The 27,385-nt window shown below is 50.4% G+C and overlaps 2 protein-coding genes across 9 annotated transcripts in view; both read left to right on the forward strand.

The window, feature by feature from the left end:
• The first annotated feature begins 3,057 nt into the window (after positions 1-3,057).
• On the forward strand, positions 3,058-19,122 carry LOC107214130 (protein argonaute-1). Of its 4 annotated transcripts, none has more exons than XR_004500126.1 (19): positions 3,155-3,238; positions 3,966-4,086; positions 4,217-4,398; positions 4,650-4,786; positions 4,888-5,022; positions 5,287-5,374; positions 6,464-6,611; positions 6,714-6,833; positions 7,641-7,763; positions 8,174-8,307; positions 9,525-9,709; positions 9,868-10,027; positions 10,314-10,404; positions 12,057-12,251; positions 12,378-12,512; positions 13,401-13,502; positions 14,291-14,490; positions 14,916-15,420; positions 15,673-19,122. XR_004500126.1 is itself a non-coding variant. In XM_033519574.1 (19 exons), exons 2-18 carry the CDS (start codon positions 3,982-3,984, stop codon positions 15,374-15,376), a joined length of 2,319 nt encoding a protein of 772 aa, XP_033375465.1. In that variant the 5' UTR covers positions 3,155-3,238; positions 3,966-3,981; the 3' UTR covers positions 15,377-15,420; positions 15,673-19,122. The 4 variants fall into 4 exon arrangements, 3 of the variants coding, with proteins under 3 accessions (XP_015504653.1, XP_033375465.1, XP_015504652.1); XM_033519574.1 differs by having other exon boundaries at positions 15,298-15,420; XM_015649167.2 differs by having other exon boundaries at positions 3,058-3,238; positions 14,916-19,122.
• Positions 19,123-21,584: 2,462 nt separating this feature from the next.
• Positions 21,585-27,385, forward strand: part of LOC107214129 (protein argonaute-3) — a 34,435-nt gene continuing 28,634 nt past the window's right edge. For all 5 annotated transcript variants that reach the window (XM_015649161.2, XM_019008881.1, XM_019008879.2 and 2 more), the window contains exon 1: positions 21,585-21,864. In XM_015649161.2, coding sequence (XP_015504647.1) covers positions 21,846-21,864 — 19 coding nt within the window. In that variant the 5' untranslated portion in view covers positions 21,585-21,845. The remainder of the gene's footprint in view (positions 21,865-27,385) is intronic.

Raw genomic sequence — 27,385 nt, forward strand, 5'->3', positions numbered from 1 at the left:
CCTCAAACTTGCTTTCACTTCGGTGGCTTTGCCCTCGCCGCCGTCTCTGCCCGCGGTACCCGGCGCAAGGGCGTCGATGCTCCGCCGCCGGCGCGTCCCCAAGGCACGGCTTTGTGTGCGAAAGTCTGTGATTCCTCCCGGGCCTCTGAATTTCTAATGGCAGCGGATTTCATCCCGCTCACTGGCCGCATTGTGCTGCAGGAACAACACTCGCCCTGCAGCCCCCGGCCCCGGCGCCCGCATTTACATGACAAAGTGGGAGCCTGTGCAGCTCCCATGGAGAGTCGAGGTATGCAGGACCCTCCTGTGTGCTGGAAGCCCCCCTGTTTCCATGCACTCTGGGTAGCTTTTTAACGGGGCTTCTTCTTTCTGGCTTCTTTTCTGCTGCCCTGAGCCGGCTTCAGGCATGAAGTGCCTGGGGATGACAGTCGAGCTGTCCGGGATTCTCTGGCAGCATCTTCTGAGCCAGGAGAAGGGTGGCTTTCACTTAGGCAAATCATGGAGGGACCCTGAGTGCTCCAAGGCAGGAATGTGGCATGTGAAAGGATGAGCCAAGCTTGCATGTTCACCAAAGGGTTTTGGGGTCTCTCCCACCTGGCTGAAGCAGCCAAGGCTGGGTGAGAGCTTGGCTCATGTGCTGGAGGTGCTGCCTGGTCAGCTGCTTTGGCTTGTCACATTCCAGGACCATGTGTTACTGTCACCAAAATAAAACTCTCTTAAGTCAGCCCAGGGCTGAACTTGCCCGTCCTTGATGCTGGTCGTGGTCCTTCCCTGGTCTTTGCAGAGCATCTCCTGCACCATCAGGTGCTGCTCCCTCTGGCCACTCTGCCCATTTATCTTACCCTGCGTTTGCTGTATCTTCTGTGTCCCATCAAAATTCTGAGCCAACTTTTGTTTTGCTGGAGGCTGGCTCCTTCCTTCACCTGTGATTCATGAGCCTAATTGCAGGGTGTTATGTTTATTAAGCATTTGGGGATCCTCTGGCAAAAGGGTTTGCATGGTAAAGCCTGGAGTGACCAAAGCAGTGCCAAGTGCGGGATTGATGTGGGGCGAATTGGTCATATCTCTGCAACTCCTGCCAGCCCTTAACTGGCTTCAGGTCCACTTGGGCACCCAAGTGCCACTGAGCAGCTGGCCAGCTGTGGCCACTGCCCTGTGTTCCCTGCATCTGTGGGGTTACTATGGGCACATAGTATGCAGTCCTGCTTACACACGGCTGCCAGGATTGTCTGGGGGGTGAGAGGAGGAGAAGCTATGGGTGCTGGGCTTGATGTGGCTACAGGAAAGCAGCGGAGAGCTGCTGTCCCCTGACAGATATTGCAGGTGGGTGGTATGGTTCCTCACTCAAAGTCAGGGACTGGAGGCTCCAGCAGCACTGGAGGCAAATACCTCTTTGCTTGTGAGCCATGATTTAAAAATGCATGAGCTTGCAGCCAGGGTGCTGGCCACTGCCAAGAAATGTTAATCATGTGAAGACATGACTTACACCAGGAGCAGCTCATCTGAAAATCAGTTCCTTCAAATGAGCTGCTTCTGAATTGCAGCACAGATGTTTTTCGGGGGCGGCTGGCAGTGACCCTGTCCTGGGGCAGCTGTGGGTGCCAACATAGTCTGAGCCCCACAGTGGACTCGGGGATCCCCACCTTGCTCCAAGTCTTGTGCTATCTTGTCTGAGGAGGTGCTGGGGCCGGGTGAACCCAGGCTTGGGGCTCCCAGCAGATTTTGAATCTCTTGAGCTCCTGTTGCAGGGCAGAAGCAGGAGCAGAGGTTGGCTTTGGAGAATTAACTTCTGCAGTTCAGCTCCTGGATGCTCACAAGAGTTCTCCCATCCCCTGGGTGTCCTGCAGCACTGGTGGCCTTCCATGGGCAGGAAAAGTCTTGTGAAGTTTGGGTGCAAAAGTAAAAGGCAAATTTGAAGCTTAGTTTGCTGCTGTACTGTTTTTCTGCTTCTGATATTTTTAGCCTAGAATGGAAATTTGGATTTAAAAAGAAAGTGGATGGGAGAAAGGGGTGCTAAAAGCACCATGTGTTCCGGAGCTTGAATTGGAGCTGGTTGCTTTGTGGGGCGATGTGGACAGTTGGCCGCGCAGATGGAGCTCTCTGAATACCCCCACACTCGATCCCTACACTATCCCAGCTGGCTCAGACCTTTTGGTGTTTGAGGAACAAAGAGAAGGTGTAGACTGAGAAGGGTGGAGATAGGAAAAGTGGGAATGGGGCAGGAGGGGCTGAGCTCACCTCAGAGAGTAGCGGGGTGGAATAAATCTGTGGCAATATTTTAAGATACATTTGAGTGCAAGGGTGCTGTTGATTGAGAAATGCAGCTCAGTCCTGTAGCCATGTACTGGTGCCATCATGCATCTCCAGAACTTCATAAGTGAGTCTGTGTAATGGGAATTATGGAAAAACTGGTATTTCCCTCTTTACAGGTCCCAACACTGCTTCAAGTGGGGATTTGAGATTGGTTTGGATTTTTTGTTGTTTTTTGTGGTTTGTTTTTGGGGTTGTTGGTTTTTTTTTTTTTGTTGTTTTTCGGGGTTTTTTTTGCAAAACCCAGCAGTTCAATAGTTGTGTAGTGCAGATGGAATAATGTGTTTCCTGTTTCTCGTGGCATCCTCCCTCCAGCAGTAAGTCGGAATTCGCTGGGGAATGGAGGGGAAATATATGTGTTGTGTCCCTGTTGACAGATTATCCAGGGAATTGCACCCCCTTGGAAAGGGCCACTGTGACAGTGGAGCTGATGCTGCTCTCACATAGCAAGTGGCAGTGCTGGAGCCTGTGCCAAGGGAGTTGGTGGGGACGCTGTGCCCTGGCACTGCCCTTCAATAGCTCGGCTGGCACCAGTGTTCCCCAGATGGTGCCCAGGGAAGCTGCTTCCTGGTGTGCTGCTCTGAATTCTGCCACTGCCACCTCCTGCCAGGAGGAGGGGTAGTGGGAGACTTACCTTCCTGTTTAGGATGTGGTGATGGAGAGCACTGTGACTCTGTGAGATCTGTCTGTCTGTCTGAGTATAGGGTCGCTGGCAGCCCTTCTGACCTGTGCTCTCTTCCACAGCTGCAGGCGCATACCTGCCCCCCTTGCAGCAGGTTTTTCAAGCACCACGTCGGCCCGGGATAGGAACTGTTGGGAAGCCCATCAAGCTCCTGGCCAACTACTTTGAAGTGGACATTCCCAAGATCGATGTGTATCATTATGAAGTGGATATCAAACCCGATAAATGTCCACGCAGAGTCAACAGGTAAGGCAAGTATTAGAGGTTTGGCACTTGCCCCCTGCTTCGAGTTTCCTAGTGGAGGCTCTATAAGTGCCTATCTCTGTCTTTGCAGTAGAAACCATTAGGGTTATGGCAGGGGTCACAGCAGTGGCAGGGGTCGTGGCACTGCACGATACCCACAGGTGGCTGGACCCCCCAGCCATGTTTGTGCAGCAGTGCTGCTTCCTGGCCTAGGAGTGTCAGGGGTCCAGAGCCTCAGCACAGTCCCTGCTGCTCCAAAGCAGCTGTGCTATTTTGGCAACAATCCCTGATTTAAAAATAGCAAGTCCAGACCTCGGGCCATCATGTACTTTTCTTTGTTTCTCTTTTTGATGTCCTCTTCGCTGCCTGACCCCTCCTGCCCTCAAAGCCTGGAGAGCTCTGTGCCCCGAGGGCCGGTGAGCAGATGCTTCATGTGCTTTCGGCAGCGAGTCATAACTGCAGCAGCTCCAGCCACTGTGTGTTCCCCTGTTCCCCTGCGCCATGTCAACTCCTTCTTCCCCCCAATGCCATGTACACTCCTGCCAAAGCCAATGTACCGAGCTGTAGGACAAGGCACGTAGCTGCTTCTCCAGGGGCTTTCCTGCCCCAGGGGTCTCAGCTCTGCTCTCAGTTGCCCCAGGGAGGAAGACTGTTGCAAAAGGCTGTAAAGAAAATGACAAAGCAAACCTCTCCCTTCTCTCCTCCTGCCCCCTCTGTCTTGCCTGTGTAGGGAAGTCGTGGAGTACATGGTGCAGCACTTCAAACCACAGATCTTTGGTGACCGAAAACCAGTCTATGATGGGAAGAAGAACATCTATACTGTCACGGCCTTACCCATTGGGAATGAGCGGGTAAGAGGGGGCAGCAAGCCCCATGTGTGCACTGAGACCTCCCTCCTGCCTGGGAAAGACCAGCAGAAAATGACCCAGCCTCGTCCCTGCAGGGATGCCATGGTCACTGTCCCTTCCCTCCTGCACCCAGGTTGACTTTGAGGTGACAATCCCAGGGGAAGGCAAGGACAGGATATTTAAGGTCTCTATCAAATGGATGGCCATTGTGAGCTGGCGCATGCTGCATGAGGCCCTGGTCAGCGGGCAGATCCCTGTTCCACTGGAGTCCGTCCAGGCACTGGATGTTGCCATGAGGCACCTGGCTTCCATGAGGTACCTGCACTGAGGGACAATGGGGCTGTGCCAGGGAGGGGAGGGCACTGCTGCCCTTGGTAGGCTGCTGTGGCTGAGACTGGCCTTGACAGTCATTGTAGGAGGTGGCTGTGCCAGCCTTGTCCTTGGGTGCTCCTTCAAAAGAAATAGAGGGTGTGAGGCAGCTGGCAGGGTGAGTGCCAGCTTGGGCATCTGGGGGTGCTGCTGTAGGCCCAGTGTGTGCCATTGACACGGTTTGTCCTGGTTCACAGGTACACTCCTGTCGGCCGCTCCTTCTTCTCCCCCCCTGAAGGCTACTACCACCCCCTGGGAGGGGGCAGGGAGGTCTGGTTTGGCTTCCACCAGTCAGTCCGGCCTGCCATGTGGAAGATGATGCTCAACATTGATGGTGACGTTATTTCTCATGTGGGGGAGCTGCAGTGGGAGGGCTTGGATGTATTTGGGAAGGCAGGTTGAGAGCAGAGACACATGGTGGTGTCTGTCCCACAGTGTCGGCCACTGCCTTCTACAAAGCCCAGCCTGTCATCGAGTTCATGTGTGAGGTGCTGGACATCCGGAACATCGATGAGCAGCCCAAGCCCCTGACGGACTCACAGAGAGTGCGTTTCACCAAGGAGATCAAAGGTAGAGCCCCCACGGAGCTCTGGAACATGTCCCCTGACACTGGCTGTGGCTTGTGTCCCACCTAGCCCCTGCAGTGAGGTGGGGTTGCACATTTTGATTCTGGGACATCACTGCCTCCCTCATGCTTGGAGTATCTTGGGTTGGAGTATCTTCAAGCAGGAAATTAGTTAAGGAAACTGTTGGCAGTGTCCTGGGGAAGTTGAGCAAAGGGGAATTGCTCCCATCTTCATCATGACTGTGCTGTGTCTCCCTGTCTCACTTCAGGTCTGAAGGTGGAGGTGACCCACTGTGGGCAGATGAAGAGGAAATACCGTGTGTGTAACGTTACCCGACGGCCAGCCAGCCACCAGACGTAAGGCGGGTGGGCAGATGCCCTTGGAAAAATCTGGGCTGTTCTCTTTGTTAACAGCTGCTGGTGTCATTAGGGAGAACTGAACAGGAAGCTCCAGTCTTTGATGGCAGAAGGAGACGTGTCAGGGGCTCCACAGCCCTGTGCCATGTGTGGAGTGGGATGCAGGGCGATGGGAGTGCAGAGGATGCTGTGTCTGGCAGGTGGAGCATGGTGATGGGTGGGAGCCGATATGCCAGGAATTGTCCCAGTTTTTGCCTCTGGGTTTGTTTTTTTTCATTCTTGAAATAGTCACTGCCAGAGCAGAGACTTTGTCAGGGGCTAACACAAGTGTCTCCCATGGAATTTTTTGTGCGTGCCTGGGAGCAGCCTGGCCCTGGGCACTCCTTGGTGTCTCCTGTGCACCAGCATCCTTGGGTTGCAGCCTTGGGGCTTAGTGAGAACAGGAGGAACATGGCACCTCGCTGATGTAGTCAGCCTGGTTCTCCTGTAATTTTGGTTCTCTACAGAATATCAGGTCAATTCTGAATTTTCATGGAGCTCTTTATGGAGCTGGGAGCAGCTGGTGCTGGCTGAGGATGGGTATTGTGCTCCAGCTGCGGGTGTCATGGCACATCTCAGCTCTGCAGCCAGGAAGTTTGGGCTTTTTTTTCCCTTCTATTTTTGAGGGGAAATGTTCCCCTCCTGCCTCCCTCTGCCCACCCTGCAACTGCTGTCCTGTACCTGGAGAGGCCAGTTAGCCTTTCCCAGTTCAACTCCCAGGGAGGACACCAGGCACAGAAACCCTCCGGAGTGCCAGTGTGCTCTATTTTTTTTGCCCAACCATGGCATGTATGGCATGTCTTGCAATAAACATTTGCCCTGATTAACTGGATTAGTGAGGAAGAGTTTTATTTAGGGACCTCACTCCCACACTGGGGTAAGAGTATTCCTGACTCCATTTCTGAAAATATCTTGTGCTTTTTATTTTGTTGTGTGGCAGCTCAGGGTGGGAGCCCAGCAGCTCCCTCCGCCCAGCCACAGTACATAGTGCCTGAGTTCTGGAAGTGTCTGTTCTGAGTAGGTGCATCTTTCATGTCCTGCCTCTTCCAGGTTCCCGCTGCAGCTGGAGAGTGGTCAGACAGTGGAGTGCACAGTGGCTCAGTACTTCAAGCAGAAATACAACCTGCAGCTGAAATACCCTCACCTGCCCTGTCTCCAGGTTGGCCAGGAACAGAAACACACGTACCTTCCCTTGGAGGTGAGTGTTGGCAGCTGTTGTTTGGGGCTGTGCTCAACTGTGGTCCCCTTTTGTCTTACCTGTCCCCAACACGTGGTTGCTGTCTGTCCCCTCCCCATGCAGGTATGTAACATCGTGGCAGGCCAGCGGTGCATCAAGAAGCTCACGGATAATCAAACGTCAACCATGATAAAAGCAACAGCCAGGTCTGCCCCAGACAGACAGGAGGAAATCAGTCGCCTGGTACGTGACACAGGTCCCTGGGGGGGCAGGATTGGGGCTTGGCACTGATAGCAGGTTATGGTGTTGTGTCTGTGTTGGACATTGCCATGGTCCTGCTCCTCAGCTGCTCTGTGGTGGAGAGCTGTGACCCACTGAGAAGGTGTTGGTGAGCTTAATGGTGGGGCTTTATCCCCCTCTTCCCACTGAATCCCTGTGCAGAGGTATCTGTGTGTATGTAATGGACACTGGCACAGGGGAGCCTGACTCCAAGAGACCATGCAAACGCACATACAGCAAATTCACACCCTTGCACTGATGGAACCTGACCCAAAGGGAGCTGAAACTAAAAATGGGTAACAGATTAGACACACTCCTGGCTGTGGGTGTTAGTGGGGCTATGTGGTGGGGCTGCAGTACAGGAACTCTGTCCGTGCCTGGTCACTTGTTAATGGGGCTGTTGCTCCCCAAATGTGTACATTTGTACATATGTGCATGGCTTTTGAAGCCAGGGACATTTGGTATTCCTTCTGGAACTCTTGTTAAGTTTCTTGCCAGTCTGAACTTTCCTGTTGAAATCTTAAATTTCAGGAGCAGGCTGTGCTGTTAGTTGCATTGGTTAGTGTGTTTCAAAATTAGGTCCCCCTGGGTCAGTTTGCAGGAGAGGGTTTGAGCCTCAGTGTTGATCTGCTTGCCCTCCCCTGTCAAAGCTGCTCCACCTGCAGCTCTGTGGAGAACAGGGTTTCTGGTGCCCACATTTGCTGGCCAGCTGCAGCCTGGGATGCAGCAGTTGGTCTTACTCCTTCCTGTGGCCCTTCCTGCTCTCTGCAGATGAAGAATGCCAGCTACAACCTGGATCCATACATTCAGGAGTTTGGGATCAAGGTGAAGGATGATATGACTGAGGTGACAGGGCGGGTCCTGCCTGCTCCCATCCTGCAGTATGGAGGCCGGGTAAGTGGGGCTGCCTGGGTTGGGCTGCACTGTGCAGGGAGATGCTGTCAACACCTGGAAACACTGTTTCTGAGCAAAAGTTGTGTTACCTTCACCTTAGAGCTGGAATGTTTTATCAAAGCGCCTTAGCTTTGTGGTTTTTGAGTTTTTTGTAATATAACTGGTTCTGAAAGTTGTAGCCAAGAGTCATTGGTGATAAGATGAAGAGGAGAGGGGTGCTCAGCATAGGGCAGCTTGGGTGAATTTTCTGTCACTGCTGAGGAGCTGAGGCTGTGGATTGCCCATCGCCAGGGAGTTAGCTCCAGCTCCAGCACTGGGACAGGGAGCACAGCCCCAGCCCACGCAGGGGCTCTGGGGCTGCGGGGCTGGGCAGGCTGCGGCTGCACTCTGACCCTCTGTTTGCCTTGCAGAACCGGGCCATTGCAACTCCCAACCAGGGCGTGTGGGACATGCGAGGGAAGCAGTTCTACAACGGCATTGAGATCAAAGTCTGGGCCATTGCCTGCTTTGCCCCGCAGAAGCAGTGTCGAGAGGAGGTGCTGAAGTAAGGAAAGGGGCAGCCCATGTGGGTGGGGGAAGCCAGAGGGGCCGTGGCTCCAGAGGTGGCCACACTGCTGCTCGCAGCTGGGGACTGCGTGTCCGGCATCACCAGTGCTGGAGCTGCAGGAAGCTCCACTGCTTGTGGTACCAGTCTAATGTGGGGTGTCTAGTTCCTGCTGCTCTTGGTTTATCCAGGGAGCCTAACTGTTTGTCCCAGCTGCAAGTGGTCCCTAAGCCATCACAAAGCTGCTAGGTTGGAGTACCTGTGAGCTGTCAGTCAGGCTCTCCTCGATCTGCTCTTAGTATCAGAGAGCTGCAGTATTCAGAGATGAAACTGCCAGCTTTGAAGCGGTATTGAACTCTTCTAGACTGAATCTCCTCAGAGAGAAGGGGTTCTGAGGATTAAAAGTTTTTCCAATAATCTGAAATGATGTAATTCATTTAGGAAGCATCCTAACTTTCCATGGGTTATTACAGAGAAGTTTTGGGCTTTCTGAAAAGCTTTAGTAATTTAGAGAATATGTTTCTGTAGCAAAGTGACACAGAGCAGGAACAGTTTATTTGACTTAGGGAAATGGACACTTTGGTTTTGGATTCTTCTGGGGCTTCAGGTTTCTCCTGACTGAGAGTGGATGCATTGAGGTGAGCACTTTGTGTGTGTCTTCTGGGTGTTTGGCATGGTCAGTGTTTGAGGTTTGGAGGAGCTCAGTGTCCATGTTTGCAGTACCTGGGTGCAGGTGGCAGTGACACCGCATTCCTCCCCGTGATCCCTTTGCAGCAGAGCTGTGAGCCCTGTGTTCCCTCTGGCTCTCGCCGCATCAAATCAATTCTTCGCATTCCAAAAATCCAGAGTGTGGCTGAATTATGGTAAGTGCAGGGTGACATTAGCTTTGCAGTCACCTGGAAATCAGCTGTGGCAGGCAGCAGGTTTGTTCTCCACTGCTCCAGCTTCCTAAGGGAGAAGGGCTCAGCTCCATTGCATTAAGAAAGAGTCAGTACGTGGGTAAGATGGCACCAAGAGGGGATAGTTTAACCCTGACATGTGCTGGTCTTGTGTTTTCCTGTGCCATGCATGTGCTGGGTGCCATAGAGCCACCAGTAGGTGATGTGCTGGGCCTGTCTCTGTCCCGTGCTGCAGCACTGAGCTGTGGGGCTCTGTGCTTGGTAGCACATCTGTCCTGCAGGAGGGCTCAGGGCTCACAGTTTCTTCTCCTGGCACAGGAACTTCACAGACCAGCTGCGCAAGATCTCCAAGGATGCTGGGATGCCGATCCAGGGCCAGCCCTGCTTCTGCAAGTATGCCCAGGGTGCAGACAGCGTGGAGCCCATGTTCCGACACCTCAAGAACACCTATTCAGGGCTTCAGCTCATCATTGTCATCCTGCCAGGGAAGACGCCTGTGTATGGTGCGTCTGGGGCGAGCACAGAAAGAAGGTCTTTGGGCTGGCTCTGCAGGACTGGCTCCTGCAGGGTTCTCTCTCCCCATTCCCAAGGGTGTTGCTGGAAGTGGTGCAGGGCTGATTGCCTGTATGCTTACCTGCTTACCTGCTTCCTCTGCCCACAGCCGAAGTGAAGCGTGTTGGGGACACTCTCCTGGGAATGGCCACGCAGTGCGTCCAGGTCAAGAATGTGGTGAAAACCTCCCCACAGACTCTTTCCAACCTCTGCCTCAAGATCAACGTCAAGCTTGGCGGGATCAACAACATCCTTGTGCCTCACCAACGGTTTGTACTGCTACTGCCTCGCATAGTTTTGGGGTTGTACCTCAAGTCCCTTGTGGTGCTGTCTGCCTGGCTTTACATGGAGAAGAGAGGGCCTTCATAAAGTAGCTCTTTGAAATGGGGGTTTGTAACTTGTTTCACCTTGTTGATAACGAGCTGTTGATGTGTCCAGGCCAGAGTTGGAGGTCAGGAGATATCCTTGATACCATCTGCTCATCTCCATTGGGTTGTACATCAGCCTGAGATGGCCCCAAAGGCTGACAGCTTGTTTTCTCTTCTCTCCCACCAGCTCTGCTGTCTTTCAGCAGCCGGTGATCTTCCTTGGGGCTGATGTCACTCACCCACCAGCAGGAGATGGGAAGAAACCCTCCATAACTGCTGTAAGTTCACAGCTTGGTGCCCAAAAACCCTGCAGGATGCAGGAGCTGTAATGGGACTCATGTGTCCATATGTTATTGCTGTCCCCATGGTGACACTTCTCAGGGTGGGCCCGTACCCTGTCAAGTGTTCTTATCCCAGTCCTGGGAAGTTGCATCCCAATCCCTTCCTGCCTCTGTGCAGGGAAGCTGTAGTTTTTGGGAACTGCAGGGAGACTGGCAGCTGCCACCAGATGGGGCTCATGATGTGCCAGCCCCGAGCATGGCCTTGGAGAATGCCAGGAGCTTAGTGGTGCATGGAGTCATCCTGGGGCATCCCTGTCCAGCTGCAGCCCTTCAGGGACCTTCCCCCTACTGGAGAGCTGGGGTTTGGGACATGGGGAAAACTGGAGTGACTGGGCTTCTAAGCCCTTTGTGGAGGAGGATTTGCCTCTTCTCAAATGAATAATGAGCATCCATGGAGCAAAGTTCTGCTCAGTGCCAGTGGGGCCAGGGACAGCTTGTGCCCTCCATTGGGCTGGGAGACTCTCGCCTGTGCTTGTTGCCATGCAGGATAAGCACATCAGCATTTTCCTATTAAGTTCTTAACTTTCCAAGACTCACAGCTCAGGTTTTCCTTGGCATGCAAATGTGTCTTTGGAGGAATGTTTTTTTTCTTAATTAGAAGGGGTTGGGAAAGGTTTTGGGTTGTTTGCTGTAGGTGTGGGTGGGACAGAACAGGCTGTTTCCTGGCAGCAGAGCTTCCCCTCTGAAAATATCTTTTGTGGTTTGTGCAAGACCACTGGGGCTTTTTTCTTAATTTTTGTGAAAGCTTTTTGAAGCTGCAGGGGAGGAGAAGGGTAAAGCCTCTGGAGCAACTTGACCATGTCCTTGGTGTGTTGCTGATTGGACAATAGTAGTGGGTCTGTGGCTGTGAAACTATAGGAACAGTTTTTATTGTACACATTGGCTCCAGTGGAGGAGCCCCAGCCCCAGAGCTCTGTTTGCAAAGCGAAAGTGGAAGTGTTGGGGCAGCAGATTCACACTGCTGAGGATGTGGAGTCTGTGGTGCTTCTCCTCTGCTCAGGGGACATGGGGCACATGGCACAGTTGCTGCTGAGTGTGGGGAGTGAGGCAGCTGGGTGTCTGTTCCCCAGCATGGGCCGGCACTTGATTCACGCTGTTCCCCCAGCCCTGTGTCACAGCCAAGCCAAGCTGCCCCTGACCTGTTGCTCTGACATGTCTGAGGCCTGCCTGCACTGCAGTGGGGACTCCCTGCTCAGTGATTCCCATGCAGTGACTCGACCCACCATGTCCTGGGGCAGCCCCACTTCCTCTCACTGCCAGGAAGGAGAAGTGAAGCAGGGGCAAAGCAGCAGCAGTCCCCCACAGCCACGGCATTCAGTGGCACCAACCAAAGTTGTTTCACTGGAAATTCCCACAAATGTTTAAAAGGACATGGCAGAGTGTGAGATCAGCATGTGGCCATGACCATGGATGTCCCTTCTGGGCACTGATTGCCTGTACAGTATTTGCTGTCCCATCTGATCTGTGAGTTCAGGTGCTCTGCCCATGGCCAGCTGTGTGTTTGGGAAGCAGGTGGAGGCTGGGAACATCCCACATCCCCTCTGTCCTTTCTGGTGTAAGACATGGGCCTGGCCTGTCTGTCACTGCAGGTTGTGGGCAGCATGGACGCCCACCCGAGCCGGTACTGTGCCACGGTACGTGTGCAGCGTCCTCGCCAAGAGATCATTGAGGATTTGTCCTACATGGTGAGGGAGCTCCTCATCCAGTTCTATAAATCCACACGCTTCAAACCCACCAGGATCATCTTCTATCGCGATGGTGTTCCTGAGGGGCAGCTCCCACAGGTGAGGAACCCTCAGATCCCTGTTGACCAGCAGGGCTGCACCAGCTCCTGTAAGGTTCCTTAAGGATGCCCAGAGACAGCTGGGTGCTAGTGTGTCCCCTCATTCTGTGTGCCCTTGTCTCTCCAGATCCTTCACTATGAGCTCCTGGCAATCCGAGATGCCTGCATCAAACTGGAGAAGGATTACCAGCCTGGCATCACCTACATCGTTGTCCAGAAGAGGCATCACACCCGGCTCTTCTGTGCAGACAAGAATGAGAGGGTGAGTGCTGCAGGGTGCCAGGGCTGGAGGCGGCTGATTCATCCCTGTCTGATGGAAGAGCCAGCCCTGGCTTTGCCAAGGGGAAATCTCACCACTGGCAGGGAGAGTTCATTCTGAATGAAACGTGCTGCTCAGTGAATGCCTACAGCCACATGGATTAGTCTGCTTCTAGAACCCCAGCCATCTGTTTGCTGTTATTATGAGTTACTGTGTGCTGATGATCCTAGTGACTCTTGAAATAGCCTCTGTCAGCTTGAAAACATCTGTTGTTTTGGTGATAGCTGGAGTTGCTGATGTGACAGGTTGAATAATCCCTTGCTTGCTCACAGCTTGTTCATGTGTGTTCTGCAGTAACACTGATTGCTGTCACTGTTCCTAGATTTCATCTGAATTTAATGGTCAGATCGAGTCTAACCAGACTGCTCCATATGAGCAGGAAGATTTAATCTTGAGAACTAAGGACAGTTTTTGATTAGGTTGTAAAAGCCCCAGTATCTTGTGGCACAGACTCCAGAACATGCTCTACAGACATCCCTGGAGTTTTTCTCACTTAATCCTCATCTCTAAAGTAGGATGGGCCCGTGCCCAGCCCTCACCCTGATGCTCTCTTTCCCATGCTGTTTGCTATGTCTCCCTGTCATGCCTGGTGTTGATTCCTGCAAAAAATGCCAGCAGGCCTATTTGGGCAGGTAGCAGAGTAGGATGAGCTGCTTCTCTCCCCTCTGAATGGGCACTTAGAGACCATCTCGACATCTCAAATGGACATGGGCACCCTCCACCATGGTCCTGAGGCAGGGCAGATGTCCTTAACTGTGTTAAGGACAGTGCTCTTGGCAACTGGAAATAACCAAACTCTGCAGTGCTTGGATCGCTTTCTATTCCCTGCAGATTGGAAAGAGTGGGAACATCCCAGCAGGAACAACAGTGGATACCAACATCACCCATCCCTTTGAGTTTGACTTCTACCTGTGCAGTCATGCAGGCATTCAGGTACTGTGCTCCAGCGCTGGCTCCTGGGATGCTGCTGGGTTTTTTGACTGATGTTGCAGATTGTGCTCTTGTGCATTTGTCCTGGCCCTGTAACAGCCTCCCTTTAGCATGGAGATGTGGGCAGTTGGATTTGAGGATAGTTGGATCTGAGCTGCCACTGCGGTGGTTTGGCAAGCAGGTGCCGGGTCCGTGCTGCTGCTGCATTGTGTGGCATGTACTTGGATTTTCTCCCGAAGCCAAGGGTCTCTCCTAAGAGATTTTTCTCTTCAGAGTAGCCAATTCAGCAGCTTGTCAGCTGGTGTCTGAGTGTGCTGGGTCACCCACTTGTCAGTAGGGACCTGCTGTCTGGCGGGAAAGCCAGGCCAGCCGTCCCTGCCTGCTCTGCAGCTGCCTGACTGCAGGCAGCCAAGATTAGTCAGAAACCAGACTGGAAAAACTGCACTCGTGTAATCTGCAGCTGCTTCCAGAAGGGAGGCTGCTCAGCTTCCCCTCCCCTGTGCAGCCAGCAGGAACTGGCCCAGGGTGATGGGGATGCAGTGGGGAATGCAGTGGGCTGTGTGGCACAGAGGGAACAGGCACCAGGCAGCAGCATTAGTACTGCTTTGCATCTTGGTGCCAAGGGCTTTCCTGCCTCGCTGCTATGTAGGGTTCTCACAGCAGAGAAGCACAAGCATCCTTCCTACCTAGGCCGGCTGACATCATTTGGATCAGAGAGGGGATGATGGGGATGTGAGGCAGCTTCATCCGGGTGCAAGCAGTATCTCTCACACCGGCCCCCTCCTTCCCAGGGCACGAGCCGGCCGTCCCACTACTACGTGCTCTGGGATGACAACCGGTTCACGGCAGACGAGCTGCAGATCCTCACGTACCAGCTGTGCCATACCTACGTGCGCTGCACCCGCTCCGTCTCCATCCCAGCCCCAGCCTATTACGCCCGGCTGGTGGCGTTCCGGGCACGGTACCATCTCGTGGATAAGGAGCACGACAGGTGAGGAGCACAGCCCATGGCCCTGGGAGGGCAGAGCCATGCATGGCCAGGGTACCTTGATATTTGAAAGTGCCTGTGTCTGAGTGCTGCAGCAGAGCCTTTCTAGGGGAAGACCTGCATGTAGCTGCATCCTCTTAAAGCCCAGCACAGGGGGAATGGGGATAAAGGAGGGTTAAATCCTATCCTGAACTCCTCCCAGGCTTGTGGGAGCATTTCCTTGGGTGTCTGAGCATTTCCAGCTGCCTCAAGGTGCTGGAACCTGCAGTACAGGCACAATCACCAGCATGCACAGTATCCCTATGCACTGCAGTGAGGTGACTTCCTGTGCTCCCAGCATTCAGCTGATCCCCATCTCCAGGGGAGTTTCTCAGTGTTCCCATGGGGAAAATGTGAAATAATTACACAGTGATTTCCTTGATTTTCAGTGGCGAGGGCAGCCATATATCTGGACAGAGCAACGGCAGAGACCCCCAGGCCTTGGCAAAGGCTGTGCAGGTTCATCAGGACACTTTACGTACCATGTACTTTGCTTGAAAGCCTAACTTTTGTTACCTCACTCAAGAAAGCTTTCAGATTTGTAGGAGCCATACAAAAAAGGAAGCATTGGGACACCTTGTTTTTTTTTTTCAATGAGAAATCACTGCAGGGCAGGCAGTGTCGACTCGAGGCAGGAGACCAGCACCACGGGACAGAACGATCCAACACCTTTGTAGGATTGGAAGAGACTGATGATGATGATGATGATGATGATAATTTTTTTAATTTTTTCTGGCTTTGCAAAATTTTGACCTGACCAAACACATGAAGGCGTTCAAGGGAAGGGATAAAACTCCCAGGAGGCGGAAGCAGGTTTTCATTTTTAAGATGCAATACTAGAGACTCCTGACTGTGAACTGGCGGCTTTGGTCCTCCGTTGCCCACCAGGCGCTGGTAGGTATTTTTGTGGGTGTTGGGGGGAGGGGATTTTTAGAGCCTTAAAACAGAAGACTAGATTTATAAAACTAATATTTTAGATTATGAGATGCTTTAATGGGTTGAGGGGAAAAGAAAAAAAACAAACAACTAGTTTATAGGAGAAGTGTAACACTAACAGTTCCCCGCCCCCGAGTAATTCCCCCTGGATAATGTAAGGCACCCTAGCACTTAGCTCAGAACTGAAAACTGTCTTCCTCGTGTTACAAGCTAGTCACCTGCTGCCGCTCGAAGCAACAGTCACAGACTTTTCCATGGGTGAGTGCCTTACTATGATGCTGCAAAATTTCAATGTTTTTAATCTTGTAAGGAAACTAGTAATCTTGTCTTGATGGTGGTCCATATTTCCATCGGAAGGAGTTAATTTCTATGGTCCTCAGTTGCAGTTTGTGTCAGATCATGACCTCACAGTGGTTAAACCCCATTGAAAGATGTGCACTTTCATACAGGACACGTTTAATGGCTGCTGACCCATTTTTGTTTCCAATGTATTACTTGTTATTTAAAACTGTTTCTGACAAATGGGGGCATCTCAATCCCATGAGGACAGAAAGCGCTATCCATGTTTTTTCTTTAGGTTTTTTCCCCCCTGAATTTTTATGATGGACACCGGGATTTTTTACTAAACATTATTTTTATACGATATTGAGTCTGTTGCCAAAATCCACAAGTCATTAACATTCTCAAAGTTTACATCCCCGCACTTCCTGAGGCTGTATGCTCACACCACAGCTCTCCGTTTCTGTCCAATGAGTGCTGCCGACTGCAGCCTGTGCTGTGCCAGGTGCTCCACAGTGCTCGTTGCCCGTGTGCATTCGGCATGTGTCTGCCCAGGCCTGCTTTCCCACCTACCATATCTCCACCTTCAGCACCCCAGGCTCTCACCCTCTCTGCTGCTAGGTTTTGCTGATCTTTGTGTCATGGTATCACTGCTCTCATGCCCAGGGTTTTTATTCTGAAAGCACACCAGATTGTTCCTTAGAATGATGAAATCCCTGTTGTTGTTATGGGGGAAACTCCTGATTTGTCCTTGTACCAGGAAAACAGCCTTTTCCCCCACAGGAACCTGGTCACTGCTTTTCAGACCCATTTTGCTGCACAGTGACCGTACGCACGGTGGCGGGACCGTGGTGGCAGCTCAGTACCAGTATCATCCGGGCACATTATCTGGGGTTTTTTCTATGAAAGTGTTCACAGCACTTCCTTCAAGAGACAAATGAGGCGCACGCTCCTGCCACGCTCTGAGGGGAAGAGCTCTGGTATCATTTTCCTGCTGAACGCATTTCCCAGGCGGCCCCACACAAGCGCTACCCCTGGCCCATGCGCAGACAGAAGCACATGAAAACCTCTTTGATTTGTACTTTCTGACGTTGAAACTTGCCTTGCCTTCATGAAAACCACACCGGTCATGTTGGCCCACTGAGCTGTCCTAACCCTGGGAATTCACTCTTTCCATTTTCTTTTGGGGCAACGTGTCTGTGAACAGTGACAACATCACTATGCTATGCAAACTAAGTGCTGAGTCCACTGATGTCACGTTTGGTGAAGATTCTGCGTTTAGCACAGTCCTGTTTTCCTCAAGACCACAGTGTTTGGTTCATATCCTCCTTTGCACCTTGTGTCAACCTCCACTGCTGTATACCCCCAAGGTGACGGGGAGGAGACCAGGAACCATCCGTGGTCAGTAGGTAGGGAACTCTTAAGGAAGGCTTAGAGCATAGGGAACACATCAACACTTAAGTGTCAACATGAGAAGCCTACATTCCTCTACACAAGTGCCTGCATAGTGACACCAATCAGCACCTCCATCTCATCCTCCGAACTCTGGCTTGTGTTCACTGAAAGCAAAACAATCTCAGAGGGGCTGTTCCCGCTCACCTGGTGTTAGAAGGCTCCTCCTTATGAATAAAATCGGGGTCAAGGTCAAGGTTCTCTCTGCAAATCAGTTTGTTCACCAGCATTACACCGGAACGCACCTGGCTGCTGCTCTGCAGTGAGGGGCAAAGGTATTTAGGTTCCTTGTTTTTATTTTAGTGTTTTAGTTGGGTCTAGAATTCTGAAATGTCTTTTAGTAGCTGTGGCATAGCACGTGCCATTTTTAACCATTTGAAAAGAGATAGTGTGGGCATTTACAGAAACAGCTTGTTGCTCTGTAACAATTTTTTTTTAACCTTGAGACTTGAAATGTAAAATGGACCTTTAAGATTTGCACTCATTTGTAAGGTGGCTGTTCATAGAAAACTATGAATGAAGACTTGCTGATGTAGCACCTACTTTTAACAGCAATTTTAACTACACAAAAGCTTCACAGCTTCTGAAACTCTCAGCTGTTGACTTGCAGATCATGTTCTGACCTTATTTCACCCTCTGTGTTGGGTTTTCATGGTTTTGGATAAACAAAAAAGCCAATCTCAGTAGCTGCTGTGCCCTTTAAACCCTGTTTCCACTTTGAAGAAGTTTAGAGAGGTTGGAGTGACCTGCATGTTTTCTATACTAGACTATGCACCGTACCCTCTCCGCGCTCCAGCACTGGCATTTCTCCCCCTCTCTTGTCTGAGATGAAAACAAGTAGCTGCATGTTGAGGTGCGTTTTGCTGCCTGTAGCGGATAGGTGTTACCCCAGGTACAAATCAGGATCTGTAGTTAGCCACAAACCCCACACGGGCATCCCGATCAGCTCCGAGTGTCTGCCTTCTCCATGCGCACGAGTTCCACCTGCGATTGGAAGTGTCGCTGAGTGCATGCAGTTCTGTGGGAAGAGGAGTAGCTTTCATTTACCTGTTGAATGCTGTCGTTTCCCTTATCTCGTATCTGAAAAGAATGGGGCGGGAGGGTTGCTCTGCCCTCTCTCCGAAGCTTCCAGGGCAGTCAGGGTGTTCTTGGATCGCACATGATGTCTCAAACAGCCCAAGCATCCAGCATTGCCTCATGGAAGGTTTTCTTCTTGGAAAATCAGTGTGAAATAAAAGAATGTGATTGTTTCAGGAAGGGAAGCCAGACAGCAGGAGAGCAATAAACAAGTGAAATTCGTTTCTTGCCCAAGTGATTTGCACTTCAATAGTTGTGAAAGAAAATTTCCAGGACTCCAGTGCTTTTGTGTTCGATTTCCAGCCCCTTTCGTACCTCCTTTCTATGAGCAAGTGTGGGACTGTACATAGGGTGTTTACAGGATGCTCCGTTTGGGTTGTTATTTTTCTTGTGGGTTTTTTTTGCTCTAGCTTGAACTCTGTATGGTCCATTTGTTAAATAGCCGTGAACAGTTGATGTACAGTACTTACTAAACAAGCAGCAGCACAAAATTTATTTTATTAAGAAAATATGGCTTATATTTTAAAGGTTGAATATCATTTTTTTTTATTTTTTTTTGGTATGTGTGGAATTAAGGCTGGTGAAGAGTAACAAAGTCCTTGGATTAGGCCAAAAGAAAATACTGTAAGATCCTAACCACCTCTTTATTAAAGAAAGCAGTATGATTAAAGAGCTCCAGAACATTGTATTTATATTGGATTTGATTTAATTGCATTTGTGGATTATTTTTTTTGCCTTGGTCCTGATTTTTGCTTGCAACTTCAACTTTGCAGTCCCAAGTGTCTGTTACCCTGTAACTGTTGGCAGAAGACCTAAATAAAAGCAATGTGAATATGTTTTTATTGACATAAAAATACTCCTGAGTCACATCGCGTGGGGAAGGGACACGTGCATCCCAGCCATTCCCTCAGGAAAGGCAGGGGGACAAACAGGGAAACACTGACTGGAGCCGAATTGCATCAGACACAGCAGAGGATCCAACACCTCTCACTGTCCAATGAGAGAAACACTTAAGCAAACAAATACATGCTTAAAACTTCTGGCAATATAGTACAATTCCTCTTTTTATTAAAGCATCACCTGAGAACTGACTGATTTTGGGCTCCTGGGTTATTAGATAATAGAAATGTATATCAAAATCTGCTGTTCCTCCAGCCTCTCTGAGTGCTTCAGGGGCTCTTGGCTCTGAGGTGCTTTAAGGACAGATTTCAGACTCCTTTTTGGATTGAGGTTAAACTTGATCCTCTGGGTTTCTGCAGTGCCTCATGTTTTACATTTCACATCATGTTTTATATTTCCCAGGTTTGCAATTCTTGCAAACATCCTAGCCTTCTCCAATGCCAGCAGCTTATGGTTGAATTTTACAGAATTGGAGGTTGTTTGCCATCCTCTCAGTTCTTTGTTGGAGGAGTTCTTTGTTTTACTTTACAAAGGTGCAGGGGCAGACCTTAAGCCAATGAATGATTTAGCAATTGAGCTGTAACTGGGTTTTTGAATAATGCCAAGGAATTTCAAGGAAGTCCTTGCTAATGGCATGCAGACACTTGTCAGTTAATTTACCTAACTGCAGCATGAGAAAGTTCTGTCCGGAGCTGGGCACCTGTACAGGTCCTGCACACACCTGGCTGTTTTGTGGGTTGTATCACCTATTTTAAATGTTTCCTACTACATAACAGAATCTTTAGCAGTTTTAAAGGAGCTTTTTCTGTCTGAGGTACAACAGCAAATTGTGCCTTGTATAGCTGGGTCTGGAGTCCTTGGAAAACAGGTCAGAAAACTGGTTTCAAGTGTTAGATTGGCATTTGAGCCCCAGCCCTGGTGCTGATTACAGTGCCCGAGCTGTGGGACCAGATGTCCTGCCCCTGAAGGCTGTGTGTTTGTAGAGATGCCTCTCTCACATATCTGCTTCATCCTGGAGATCACATTTCCCACTCCCAATTTCAGTTAAGGAAATATTCTAGTAGGTTACCTTTAATTTGCATGGGTTTAAAATCCTTACTGTGTCACTTACCTGAAAACTAAATTTATGCTTTTAAAGACTAGTTCAGCTGGGAATCTCCGGGATGCTAATTCTTAATAATGACCCTGAGATTTGGATTATGGGTCTTTAACTTCTGGCCCAAAATTCCAGTTCTTCAGTACCTGCTCAGTTGTTCCCCAGGGGAAGGGCCCCTCTCACTACCAGAAAAAGTCATGTTCTTTCTTCACAATGAGTAGCAGGTTCAAACACTTGAACAAGTCTCAGTATACTGTTCTTACTAAAAAATGATCTTTTGAGGGCAGAGGAAATAGAGGTAAAGGTGTCAGTGTCTGAGCCAGCACTGAGCCTGTTGCGTCTGTCACTTTCAAACGTCGTCCCGGCATGCCATTTGCCTCTTTCACCCCTCTGCTTGTTTGGTGCCAGTTTGTTTAACAAATTCGTAACGGAGCGGTACTGAACATCGCTAAAAAGTCTCAAAAAATGAGAACAGGGCAAGCATAAACTCTGAATTTATGTTGAGACAATGAATAATCGAATCATGAATCATGGAATATCCTTAAATTGGAAGGGATCCACAAGGACCATCCAGTCCAATGCCTGGCCCTGCACAGACACCCCAACAATCCCACCCTGCGCTGAGAGCGTTGTCCAAACACTCCCTGAGTTCTGGCAGGGTCGGGGCCGAGCCCATTCCCTGGGGAGCCCGTCCAGGGCCCGACCCCGTTCTGGCTCCCGCAGCGCTGTCGCAGCCGGACTCGTTCCGCGTGTTCCCGGACCGGGGCACCGCGCGGGCCGTGCCGGCGGCTTCGGCGCTCCTAGCGTGTCCATGTCCCGCGCATGACAACACTTGGGCGCCACCGGGGCTAGAGCGCGGGGGTTCTTCTGGCTAGGTTAGTGAGGATTAAGAAGGCATCAGCTGAGCTCACTGGGGACCGGGCTGGAAGCCCTCGAAGCCCCCGCACATGGCAGCTGCTGCTGCAGGTAGACAGCACCGCAGACATAATGCGTTGTACTGAAATACCACAGCACTGCGGGGTCGGAAATAACCCCCCGTGCTTCCATTCTGACTCCCGATGGGGTCACGTTGTGCTTTCCCGGCGCGGGCGGTGCCGGTGTCCCAACCCCGTCCATCCCGCTCCGGGGAGGCCGCCGGTGCCTGCGGGGCTACCCCTACGCTCCCCCGGCCCTGACGGCCCCGCCGGCTCCCGCCGCCGTTCCCGCCTCCCCCTCACTGTTGCCGTGGCAACCGCGCCTGCTCGCGCCCCGCCCGCTTCCGGCGCCTCTTCCCCTTCCCCCGGAAAGGAAGGGGCACGCGCGGGGGCAGGGGAAGCGTGGGCGGGATTTCCGGCGGGCGGGGCGCGCGCGCGGCGGGGCGGGAGCGGGCGCGCGAGCCTGGGCTGCGGGGCGGCCACGCCACTTCCGCCTCCGCCGCCGCGTGAGGGGCCGGGACCGCCGGGAGCGGCACCGGGAGCGCCGGGAATTCCGGGAGCAGCGCCGAGAGCGGCCCAGCCGGGAGCGCGGCGGAGGAACCGCCGCCCAGCGCAGCCCCGCGCCGGCCGCCGCAGCCCCGAGCGGCTGCGCCCCAGCTCCATGAATGGAAATCGGCAGCGCAGGTGAGGGCGGGCCCGCCGGGCCCTGGCGGGGTTGGGGAACGCCCCCCCTGCGCCATCCCCCCAACTCCCGGTGCTCGCCCGGTGCCGCGGGGCAGCGGCCGGGCCGAGCCCATCCCGTGGGGGATCGGACGGGAGGAGCTGAGCCCCGCGGGCAGGGCCCCGGTACCGGGCAGAGCCGGGGCCGAGCCTCTCCGTGCCCTGATTCCCGTGCCGAAGGTGGAGGAGGAATTGTCGGTATTTCATAACCGGTGTGCCCGGCTTGCGTAACCCGCGCCGTGCCGGTGCCCGAGGGACGGACCCGCAGAGCCCGGCGGGACCGGGCAGCGCTCCCTCGAGCAGCCCCTGCCGGGCACATATCGGGTGTTTGGCCCCTGTGTGTCAGCGCGCTGACTTTTAGGGCTCATTCCTGTGCCTTTGGGTGTGCTGCTTCACAATAATCATTCCGAGGTGGTTATTGCTTAGAGAAGTGGTGGCTGCCCCATCCCTGGGTAGTGTCCAAGGCCAGGTTGGACGGAGCTTGGACCAACCTGGGCTAGTGGAAGGTGTCCCTTCCCATGGCAGGGGGTGGAATGGGATGGGCTGTAAGTTATTTTCCAACCCAAAGCGTTCTGTGATTCTATGAAAATCTTCATATTTTGGCCTTTTGCCAAAATATACATACATATCCTTTTGCCGGGAAGCACGTGCTCAGTATTTATCAACTCTGTGGTTTAAATGGATTTTGAGGGTTGGAGAAGGAAGTTCTAATTCAATTTTTCAAGATAATTTATTCCAAGTCTGGCAGAACAGCAGAGGAGGATGCAGGGTTGGGCAGTGCTTAATCAGCAGTTCCCTGGCTGTACGTTGATGGCAAAGGGAATGTCCAAAGCCACCTGGAGTTCCATGTCTGTCGCTTGAATAGGTACCACAGGTGGTGAAAATATAAGACTGAGACTGAAGGTGTTAACACAAGACGTGTCTTCCCATCTCCATATGGAGAGCCTTTTCTAACATACTTAGAGACTTAAGGACAATGGTGGATTTGGCTGGAAAAACTCCCTACCTCAGCTGTTGCCTGGTTTGAGGCTGTGATGGGTTGAGAATATTTTAAGATGCAGAATTTTAACAATCTGGTGGAATTCATATGATGCTCTCTTATACGGTATTAAATAAACTCTGATTGAAACCTGGTGCAATTGTAGTTGTTTCCTGATAAACAGATTTGCAAGTAAATGGTTTAGTTTTCCTTTGGAGTGGATTTACCTGTTGTTAGGCTGCAGTATGTTGGATTTTATCAAAGCTGCTGCAGAGTGTTCCTTTTGGGCTCTGGCAGTGTCCAGCATGCTGGATGGTTCTTCCTATGCTGTGTGATGAGTGAAGTGTTAAGTGCAGTGTTCACATTCCAAATGTTGGGGTGTTGGAACAGGAGGACACAAACCATCCTTGGTAGAACAAATGAGGATTAAAGCTCTGTCATGAAAGAGAGAAAGACACTTGAGATGTGCTTTGTTTTCTGTGCATGAAGAGAAAACATGGGATAAAATAAGCAGAGAGGGGAACAGTGTCCCTGGAGTAAAATCTGGAAGCGTGTGCCAGGACATCTTGGGTAAAGCAGTGCTGTAGGTGATTTCCTGTTTTGTGTGAGAGGCTTAGCTTAAGGAATCTGGGGAGTATTATGGCTCTCCTGGTCTGTGGAATTTTCACGTCACTGAAAATAGGGGCAAGATGTGAAGGTGGCTACTTGGGACGTAGGTTGTGGTGAAACCAAACTGAGGAACAGCAATAAAGTGTTTGGTGGGGAAAGTGAAGGAGAAGCTGCTCTCGGCACAGGTCAGGCATTTGTACTTCCACCAGGAGAATGCCAAAAGGCAGGGAGGTTCAACCAACAGGGGATGTTCCATGGTGTGACCAAGTTGTATCAATGCTGATTTTCTTCATTTCCCTGTCCTACCTTGTTCTTTCAAAGCTCACAGCTTTCTGCGTTAAGAGTGTTAAATTGGGTATTTTAATTTCAGTTTTTGATGAAGCACTGCAGGCATCCTTAATGTTCACAAGTATCATACAAACTTTGGGCAGAGAAAATCCCAAGAAGTGTTTTTTCTCTTTGATTGAGAGTAGTGATTTGGGAGACCCATTAAAAGTCCCGTTTTTGTGGGTGTGGTAGAGCAGGGAAGGGGCTGATTCATAGTTGCCTTCAAAAGTTACCCTACTGTGAGATACAGTAGCAGATTTCCTTTGGAGTTGCTGTGGAAGTTGTTCGACTCACAGTATGAACTTTACAAATTGTTTCATCCCCGGAGCTTTACTTTCTCAGGGGTGAAGATGTCAAAGACTATTTCTTGAGCTAATTTTTACCTTCCTGATTTTAGTCTGTGGAAATACCTTCCAGGGAAAACCCTTGCAGGGTTTGTGTGGGCTGGCACATTCTCTTCTCCCAGAGCAATTGGGTATTAACTTCATTCACTATGTGCATATAAGCTGCTTTTTTGGGCTTAAAGCTTTTTGTATTTAGATTTTTTTTTAATGGTTCAGAAGCATTGATTGTCTTTTAAATTCTCCCAATACACTTCAGTGTGTTTTCTGTAAATCCATTAGGCCAGAATAAGTTACCACACCAGTATTTGCTTGTGCACTTGGCAGTCACAAACCACGGCATCAAATGTTGGCTTTTGACGAGTTTGAACATGACTTAGTATTTGAAACCTTGAAAAAAACCAAACCCTAGATTGCAAGAAGGAATGTTTAGAAAACATGGATTGCATTACTCATAAATAATGTAATGCCACCCAGCAAGGCCAAGTGATAGAAATGAGGCAATTCATGATTTCTGGCAGATGGAGCTGGATCATTGAAACCGATGTTTGAGTCAAACCTTCTCTATGTATTTTTTTAATCCAGAACTAGGTTATTTTTTGCTAGTGATAAGATTTTCTTAGGACTCTACAGGCTGGGCCTCTGAGTAGGGGCCAGGGGCCCTGTGAAAGGGATTCTTTTATTTTTCCCCCTCCATGGAGAGCTCTAGCTCTCCCCAGTGCAGCTCCAGCCCAGCCTGTGATTGGTTCCACAAATCTGCCTTGTGTTCCTGAGCCAGAGTAAGTTGTATTTACCTGCTCAGGCCTTGATGATATGTTTTGGGCTGTTCCAGCATCCATCCAGCTTTAATCCAGGATTTAGAACTGTTGTATAAACAAAAATAAAACCACTAAGTTATTTCTGTTAATACAATTTGGCTTTATAATGATGAAGACACAGTGGGAAAGAGGATAATTTTTTTTGGAAGCTCGGTGGGGATGGCCCTTTCTGTAAGGAAATCTGCATTTCCTATTAGCATCCTGCTGGAGATCAGGGATTTTCTTCATTCTGTAAAAATGTTGTGCGTGCCAGAAGCTGCAGTTTTTCATACAATGGTGTGTTGGAAGCATTTGCAGGTTTCTGAGCTCCTGCTCGTTGTGTTCAGGCTTTATTCCGACAGGGCTTCTCTGGTTGCTAGGTAGGTGCAGCCAGTGTTTGGATGCAAGCCAGACATGTCCATGTGCTGGCTGGGCTGCTGAGGAATCACCGTCCCTTTCGGCTGTGTTTAAGCTTGATTGGAACATCGACACTTGCGTGGAAGAAAAGAGTCTCACTCAGAGCTCATTGGAACCATTAGAGGGACTTCCACAGTGGAACTGGGGGAGCTTTAAGGTCCCTTCCAAGTCAATCCATTCTGTAATCTTGAGACATGCTCCCTTGCTGCACAAAAGCCTTCGAAAAATCTGAGATACCAGTTTTAGTTGCTTTTTGTGTCTTCATTGCTTTCTGTTATAAGTCAGTTGAGTTTTAGTGCTGAGGACTTTACTGAGCTGGTTTTATGAATTGAGCTCTACTCCAGCACACTGAACAGACTTGATTGGGAGTTTTCTTTGGACTTCTAAGAACGTCTTAGGTATGTATCTGAAGGGAGCCTACAAGAAAGATTGAGAGGGCTATTTACGAGGCTTGGAGTGACAGGGGAATCGCTTCCCACTGCCAGAGGGCTGGCTTAGTGGGATATTGGGAAAGAATTCTTCCCTGTGAGGGTGGAGAGGCCCTGGCACAGGTTACCCAGAGAAGCTGCCCCATCCCTGGAAGTGTCCAAGGCCAGGCTGGATGGGGCTTGGAGCAGCCTGGGATAGTGGAAGGTGTCCCTGCCCATGGCAGGGGGTAGGAATAAGGCGATCTTTAAGGTGCCTTCCAACCCAAACCATTCCATGATTCTGTGGTACTTACCTGGTGCTGTAATGGCAGTTTCTTCAATTTCATTTTTATATTGGTTTCTTTAACACAAAGAAGTTTCTCCTCTCAAGCCTATGGGCAGCTGAGCAGTGCAGGAGTCTCTGGAAGCACTGAGGACCTGTTCCATCCCCTGTGGAGGAGGCCTCACTGTCCTGCTGCTTTGAGAAAGGTTTTTGAGCCTTGACCCACTTTATTTTTGCAATGGTTAAAGGACCTGAAGGAAAGGATCTGCCGCTCAGGCATCCTGTACTCTGCAGAATAATAGTACTTGGAATATTTTTGATTTGTGTGTTTATTTCCATGGGCTTGACACAGGACTTAGGCATGAGGTTGGGTGAGTCACTGATAGATCTGCGGCAGAACCATTCCCAGAGCATCGCTGGTTATTTGGGTTTGAGTCACAGCTTTGAAGCCACTAACACAAGACCTTCACAACAGAATCTGGCAAATCAGTGTCTCTTGAAAGCAAGGTTTTCTGAGTGGGTGCTCCTCTATCTGGGCAGTACTGGCATACTCATGTTTTTAAGTTCATTTGTCCAAGGGAGCTTATGATTCACACAATAATAGCAAAATAGCTGAATGTTTCAAAATTATACCTGAACAGTGTGTAGACCTGCACTTCTGATTCATTTATTGGTCATTTAATTCCTGTTTGCCAAAATCTGGGTTCTAACTTCTTCCAGGGTAGGCTGGGTGAGTGGGACACACTGACCAGACTAAAAGAGCCTTTTTAATATTATCTTCATTTTAGCAGTTTTGTTAGTCTTTCCTTCATACAGGAACTAAATATAAACTATGGTGTGTATGTCTTCAGAATATTAAAATAAACTAGTAACTTGTTTATGCCACTTAAATGTTTTGTAGTAACTTCTTTTTGCTTATGCTTATATTCTGCAAATATAGCTGGAGTAAATTCTAGGGCTGCTTTTACTCATGTGAGAGTATTAGAATGAGGGAAAAGTTGAAGAGAGCAGATGCTTGGAACAAGTTTTGCATAAGCAGAGTCTGTGAGCGGGGTTTAAATGATGCTTCTTAGTTTCTGTTTTGTTTTATCTTATGGCTCCAAGCCAGCCCCACTCAGAATTTTTCAGTAGTTTTCTGGGTAGAGCCAGACAAATGTTAGAGGAACTTGGCTTTGATGTTCACCTGTTTTCAGGACACGATTTCCTTCAAGATAATACAGTTTTTTTTGCAGAAATTATGGAGATTAGTCAAAAGGCAAATAAAAAATATTTTTTTTCCCAGCACTTGACATTTTAACTCTGCTATGAAAACGAGTGGGCTGGAA

Source organism: Parus major, chromosome 23 (genome assembly GCF_001522545.3).
Source record: "Parus major isolate Abel chromosome 23, Parus_major1.1, whole genome shotgun sequence".
NCBI lineage: Eukaryota > Metazoa > Chordata > Aves > Passeriformes > Paridae > Parus > Parus major.

What these genes read in the sequence shown, in the direction of transcription:
- LOC107214130 (XM_015649167.2), top strand. Translation starts at nt 3,982, where the DNA reads ATGGTGCAGCACTTCAAACCACAGATCTTTGGTGACCGAAAACCAGTC. An exon ending in TTTCACCAAGGAGATCAAAG is followed by an intron (nt 5,023 to 5,286) that starts GTAGAGCCCCCA and finishes GTCTCACTTCAG; the next exon opens with GTCTGAAGGTGGAGGTGACC. An exon ending in TGTCGAGAGGAGGTGCTGAA is followed by an intron (nt 8,308 to 9,524) that starts GTAAGGAAAGGG and finishes CTCCTGGCACAG; the next exon opens with GAACTTCACAGACCAGCTGC.